The 7,345-nt window shown below is 40.4% G+C and overlaps 1 protein-coding gene across 1 annotated transcript; it reads right to left on the bottom strand.

Moving 5' to 3' along the window:
- Positions 1-793: 793 nt before the first annotated feature.
- nop10 (NOP10 ribonucleoprotein homolog (yeast)) lies at positions 794-2,347 on the bottom strand. The gene is made up of 2 exons (XM_069158955.1): positions 2,147-2,347; positions 794-1,164 (listed from the first exon to the last, which is right to left on the bottom strand). The coding sequence occupies exons 1-2, from the start codon at positions 2,198-2,200 to the stop codon at positions 1,024-1,026; spliced, it is 195 nt and encodes a 64-aa protein (XP_069015056.1). The 5' UTR covers positions 2,201-2,347; the 3' UTR covers positions 794-1,023.
- Positions 2,348-7,345: the final 4,998 nt, after the last annotated feature.

Raw genomic sequence — 7,345 nt, forward strand, 5'->3', positions numbered from 1 at the left:
GGTTACAGCGACGTGGGAAATGAAGTCTGCACAAACAGCCAAGCGCTATGTCCCTAATCAGTTTTAAAAAGCTATACATTATTATATACTATTATGTTTATAATGTATACTATATATATATATTATATATTGCAACTCGTTTCAAAATAGTCAGCTAATTGTTAATATATATATATATGTATATATATATATATAAAAAAAAAATTGTTAAAATGGTGGCATGAATACTAATTTGAATAAAAATATGAAGTGAAAGTGAACCACTTACGCAGTATCGATACTATTTTTTGGGGGGGGGGGGGTTGAGATACTATCACTTCATATACTGTTTATAAATTTACTCCATTACATTTCAGAGAAAGATATTGGGCTTCACTTCAGACTGAGATCATACCTTTTAATAAATGTGTCATAAGCGTATAAAATAGCATGTATTGTTTACACGTGTTCCCACACATTTCCGAAATAAGAGTTAGTAGGTTCCACTAACGAGATTCAGACACATGAATGTCTGAGGCACAAAAAGGTAAAAGTCTAAAAGTAATAGGGGAACGTTTTCTTGTACTTGTTCCTCTTTCTACTTCATTAATCCTGATTACAGCACCTCATTTGTCTCCTCTTCTTTCTCTGTCCACCCTTTTTATTGGCATTTATAGCAGTAAACAAACTATGCTGATATATTATTAATTATATAAGTCACTGAAACTACTGGAGAGGATGGAAAACATGTCACTCCAAAGTCTCCCGTAGGTATTCGGCTGGGTGGACAGGTGACAGCAAGCAAGTTACAAACCATTAGCCAAACATTTATTCAGCATGGAAAAAAAAAATTCTAACAATAATCTCAAACAATTGCGAACAAATTACAACATGAAAAAGAAAGCTCCATAACATCCTGTGACAGCTGAGCGGACATTCCCTTAAATCTGGGCCCGGGGTTTTCTTGGTCTTTGCTTTCTGGCCACATCTTCACTTCCACTCTTCCATTTCTTCGTCTCCATCCGTCCACCTCTCATCGCTCCCTCACAGAATAGGTCTGGGCTGCTGGGTGAGCAGAAGGCTGAAGCGTTTCTTCACGATCACTCGGTGTCGGGAGAACTTGTCGTCTGGGGAGAAACGAGCCGGGTGGGCCGAGCTGGTGGGCTGCCCCTCAGGACACAACTTCTGTTGGCGACAAATGACGGAAAGGGAAAGCGTGAAAGTTCAGTTCATTTCTGTGCTCGAAAAAACAAAACAAAACAAAAAACACAAATTGTGCTCAAGCCTTCACACATACGTCCACTTTTTCATATAGTTCGAAAATCTGTTTGTAAGAAATCGGACTGGATACGTGCTATAAATTATTATCTTCAATCATGATAATAGGATAGGAACTTACTATTTCATAAAAGGTGAAAAGTAAAATAATATCCACTTGAGCTAAAGTTTAAGTTATAACAAAGCAAAGGCACCAAAATCATTGTTTTGTGATTTTACTGAAACAAAAGAAATGGAAAAAAGATTGTTGTTGTTTTTTAATCTTATGTCACACTAAGATATTTGTACATGACACCTTGTTTGTGTTAGATTCTGTTTATAGCTCATCTTCATTATATTTTACTTTTCTCCATTAGTATATGACAATTGTCACGCCTTCATTGGTAGTTTTAAGGTGTTATTTGGATTTTCTCTGTGACATTGCTGTTCCATCTTTGGATCTATGCACTTCACAGATGATGGGGTTTAACAATAACCACACACGCGAGTATATTGAATAATGTTCAATTCCAAAAATGCCTATTATATTTTTTTGGACAATAAAGTTCCTGACCTGGAAAACAAAGCCCTTTTGAGTGTATGAAGACAGTATGAAGTTTCATGTTATTGTTGTTTCAAATTTTTTTTTTAAACGGCAAACTTTGAGGAGGTGGATTGAGTTGACGATTTAAATAACTCAACTTTTTTTTCTGATATCATTCCATGATGCTCTGGTCAAAGCCTTATATTTCTAACACGAAAATTACCAGTTAATTGTATCTTAAGTATTTGGTGTGTTTATATGTGCTAACATTAACAGATTCGAGTTGAACTCTTCGGGTGAAGCAGCTGAATACATTCATAAAGAATAACGTTACCTATAAACGATGTAAACAAACGTTAACGTTACCTTCAGAGTGTAAACTCGGTCCCCGCTCTCATTTAGGTAAAACTGCAGAAACATCTTCACCAAAAGTTGCTTTTAAGCTTCAGAGACAAAAAAAAAAAAAAGCGACTGTTTTATATCGAAAATATATCAAAGTTTGCAGGCAAAACGCGCCTAGCTGTTAGCATTCCACGTGCGTAAAATCTGGTCCCCGTCGGGAAGACAAGGCGGATATCCGGTTCAACAGTCAGGGCGCTTAGCATCCTGGGAAATGGAGTCGTGCTCAACTTTCCCTAACGGAAAACGAACGCTTCCTAAATCAGTTGTCGAGGAGATGGTCACTTTTTATATATGACATTTTATTATAAATGAAATGCAATCAAATATAATTTTATTTTTCATTTCGAGTGCTTATGAAAACAATAGGAAGTGTATAATGAGATATTGCTGAAATATTACTTGGCTCCTTTTATATTTGTTTTAATCCCTCCAACAACTGAACATTTGGTGCTACTTCATAAAATAACACATTTTTTTATTCATGTTTTTCATCAAAAAATTTAATTCACAGAAGACATACCTTATGAAACTGAACTGCAAATCAGTGCACAAATTATATGTAGCCCATTGCATAAAAAGTACAAATAAATGATACCAACATCTAGATTTCGCTTTATGAGATTTTACGAATTTCAGAATGTTTATAGCAGACGTGACTCAAGTTTACTTTTGATTTAAACTGGACTGTGAACACACATTAGTTATTAATCTCCAACAAGAAAGGTAAGCATTTTAATGAACATTATTTGCCACTTCTCTTGTTTACACTTATACACAACTTTCATGTTGCATTGATGGTTTGCATATTTAAGTAAAGCATTTAGTTAAAGTACCTATCAAAAGTAAAGGTTCACACTGTGCAGAAAATACTCCCTGTCCGTGTGTTAGTATTATATATGAGGTTTTTGGATTAGATATTATGATGCATTCGTGTGATTTTATTGCTGTATATTCAAATTACTTTATATAATGTCGATTTGTTTAATCTACAGTAATCTTCTGTATATCTCTAAATATCTGAGAAAAACAGTCCGTTTTTTGGCTTTGAGACGATGCATTTTATAGTTTATTCAAGAGGGTTTATAAATTTTGTATTTCTTTTAAGAAGTGTGGGAATTTCTCAATCCATAAAGGAACATTTAATCCTTCAGTTTATCAGACATTTTTTTTTAATTCAAAATACCAAAATTTTGCAATACATACTTTTTAAATGACAGAAAGAAAAACAGTAATCTGAAAAGTACCTAGAGCTGTCAGACAAATGTGGAGTAAAAAGTACAATATTTCCCTGTGAGATTTAGTGGAGTCGAGGAATAAAGTTGTAAAAATATGATATTCACTGCATTATAGAAGTCGATCAATAATTCATTTATAAAGTCTGAATCAAACAATAGGACCAATACTTCATAATTTGAGCTGTATTATTAAAGTATCGAACAATAAAACATCATGGCTGAAAGCTTAAATGTTTAAAGTAGATTAAATCATGACAAATATTCATTTGCACCCAAGTAGAAGTGTAATTCAACATTTATTGTCATGTTTAATTCTGAAATCCGGGATCCAAATATCTTTCACTCTATTTATCTAAGTGACAGAGTGAATAAATACTTCATGATTTCCTGCACACTCTGTTTTATTTCAGTTTGTTCTCAGACAGATAAAAGAAAACCTTTGTTTTTCTGCCCTGCAGCTTAAAGTCTTATGAAATCCTGCCCGACCCATGAAGGCATTTTTAAATGAATCTCAGCATGTGCGTCTCACACGCTGTTCACTTGTGATAATTAAAGATCTCTGATATTCACCACTTGTTTTTCTCTCCTCTGAAGGTTTCAAACAGACATACGGAGATAAACGGAGGCAGCCGCCCTCGGCCAGAAACCCTTCCTCATTTCTCCCAACCTCACCCTCCAGATGCTCTCTGCTTCTCAGGAAGTGCTGGACGTGCACACACGCTCCGAGCGTGTCCGTCACATAAGACATGAAATCCTCAGCAGGGACGTGCAGTTTTGTTCATCAGGGCCTCTCCAGGTGAGGACGGATGAATCTGCATCACTGAACGATCCAGAAAATCTCAGGATGATAGTCAGCTCTGACTTAAGCCAGAAATCTGTGCAACGTCACCCCCCGAGCCTGATGGAGCCCATCCAGGCCCAGACACGAGCTCTGGAGAGTCCCTTCAGGCTGAACGTCCTGCCAGCTGTATGGCCCTCTCCAGTCCACCTCCAGACGTTACCCCCTGGTGCCGTGGTCCAGCCCGGACTGCCACCGCTCCTACCAGAGCTCCTATGTGGCCCCTGGTCCCCTCCAGACTCCCGCTGGCTGAATATGAGCCTCGTCCCCCCTTCGCCCGGCTCCTCGTTCAGTTTCAGCCCCCTTGTGGTGGTCCCCATCGGCAGCCCAGCAGAGTTCTGGTGCTCGCCGCGTTTCCCTCCTCCTTCCTGGTTCCCGCAGCCCCAGGCCGGTCCCGGCTGGTGCTCGAGTCCCCAAATGATGCCTGTCCATCAGACCTGTCGCCCAGACCTGTAAGAGACGTTCTAGCATAATAATACACGCACTAACACTGGAGGTTTCATGTCTGACTCCTGATTGTGGTTTGACTTCACCATCCTTAACCGCAGGGTGTCGAGAAGAACATCTCAGGAAGACAGGAGGCAGGTAGCTGTGAAAGGCGAGGAGCAGGCCAGGATGCAAGGTCAGAGGTCAAGGACTTATGTAAAACCGCAGCTAGGTTTTGATGTTAGCTAAAAAAAAAAAAATCACATTATAAAAACTCTGATGATCTCTTTGGTCTTGATTCAGACCACGAAAATCATTCAAAGTTAGTCGTTCTCTTTCTCACCCTCACAGGAATACGGCAGAAAAATATTTCCCCCGTGAAGAACAAACAACAACAAAACAACACCGCCGGGAAAATAAAGCGTAAAGTTTCTCCAAGGCCTCGGCGCTCTTTGGATGAAGAGTTTCTGGCGGAAGCCGCCTTCGAGGAATACATGACGATCATGGACTCACTCCTGCCCGAGGTCCTACGACGACGTGTTATCTCATCAAACATAGAAAAAACGATCAATAGGAAAAGCTATTTAATACGCAAAATTAGTTTTGTTAATCCAAAATGTTGAAATCTGTTTGGAAAGTGGAAACGTTAAAATTATCTTTTAATTGTTAATGATTCAAACGTTGGGACCGTTTTTTTCCCAAGACATTCAACAGCACAGCCTGAACTTTCTCACTCAGATCCCAGAAAACTCGGAGGTCAAAGAAGCTGAAAGTGATGAAGACGAGTTCGGAGAGAGGGAAGAACTGGAGATAAGAAAAGGCTCATTCCTGGAGTATCTGGATGAGCTGTGCAGTGGCGAAGACTTTGTGACAAAAGTATGTTATCCGTGGTATAAAAGTCCATCGGTATAATTGTTACAATTTGCAGCAATAACAACATTTTTATCATCTCATTTTTAGGTAATCAGAGCAGCACAGATGAAAAGATTGCATTTTTTTCCCCTGTAAAATATATATTTTTTCCAACTCTGTATAACGCTGCTGGATGACAGTTACTGACACATTTTGATCATTTTTACTAAAAGCACTAAAGCACATTCTATGCCACTTTAAACTTCCACAGTCTGCCACACTACAGATGAACATTTTACACACAAATACATATAAGTTAAAAAAAAAAAAAAAAAAAAATTTTTTTTAAATACAGCACACTGTCAAAGATTAAATTAATTTTTGGCCTGAGATTGAAGTCACATTTCATTTCTGACAAACAAAATTTCACCTTTAACTGTCATTTGAATAACGGTTTTACGAAACTGCAAATATTAGAGAAGTATAGCATATGAATATAAATGATATATGAACGATTGTAAACCGCTATTAATCCTCTCTCGACTGCCCTCATTCATCTTGTGGCCCTTTAATGTATCTAAAGCAGCTTAAACTACCAACACCTTGACCAGCTACTGCAGGCAATTGGTACTTAAACGCAGTAATGCATCAGTATGAATATTAAAATATCTACACGTTGCTGATATTTGAAAGCACCGTGATGGAGATATCATGTTGGGAGCATGTTTTACTGCCTCCGTTTGTCCGTCTGTCAGGCGGGGTCGACTCTGAACATCCAGTACCTGGACTCCATCCTCTCCTCGGACCCAGAACCCCTCGACCTTTTTGCACTGGAAGAACAAGAGGTAACGTAATGATAAGAAGCCACCGTGAATATTTAGTAATTGTTGTAGCAGAGCAATAATGGAAAAAGACTCGAGTGAAAGTACTGCTTTTTAGTTAAAAGTACAAACTTATTAGGGTCAAAATGTATACTCATTTCTGGATGTTGTAGCTGGTGGACCCGGAGCTAACTTGCCTGCTTAACACGAGTGTATTTTATTTCCCAACCTAGGGGTCGGGGCCCCGCGAAGGCCGTCCCGTCACCGAGGAAACATCCACGGTGACACCACAGTCCCTCATTGTGGATCCTCAGGGAACAAAATCTTACGCAAACCCGGACGACAAAGGACAAAATCCACCCGAGAATATGAAAACAGAGGAGAGTCGGAGCGTCCGTCCTCTGCTGCTGCCCTCACACCTTCTGGAAGAACCGCTGCCAACTGATGCCGCGCCTGAAGGTCACGTGATCCACGAGTTTCCATCGCACGGCGAATACTACGAGCCAGTTAGCGACGGCTCGGCTGCGCATCACGACGACCGTTTCACTTCATTTCCGCACATCAGTTGGACTTCCGATTCGGAGGATCTCGGCGCGTCGGGCGCGGCTCCCGCAGACGTGCTTTTTGCAGGCGGCGTTCCGCAAGACGCGTCAGAGGACGTCTCGGCGTCCCGCGGGCAGTCGGCCTGGATAACCCTCCCCTGTCCACCGTCTCCACCGGCTCAGGTGCTTGAGGAACAATACAGCCCTCAAAATGTAAACCCGCAGTCCTCTCGTCACGATACGACCCACGAACCCGACGTGGAACTTACCTGCACACCTCCTGTGCTCGCTAGTTCATCTCTGGGGGTAAATTCCCACCCGGACTCCTGTGATATGCCAAAAGTTGGGAATTTATCAAAGCCAGTTTCTCCACCCTCCGACCTCAGGACGGGAGCGAGGCGCAGAAGGGGGAGAAAACCTAAGAAAGGTCGGAGGAAGCGCACCGAGAC

Source organism: Embiotoca jacksoni, unplaced genomic scaffold, assembly GCF_022577435.1.
Source record: "Embiotoca jacksoni isolate LCO1_2020_lvr unplaced genomic scaffold, fEmbJac1.0.p SCAF_24, whole genome shotgun sequence".
NCBI classification, from domain to species: Eukaryota; Metazoa; Chordata; class Actinopteri; family Embiotocidae; genus Embiotoca; species Embiotoca jacksoni.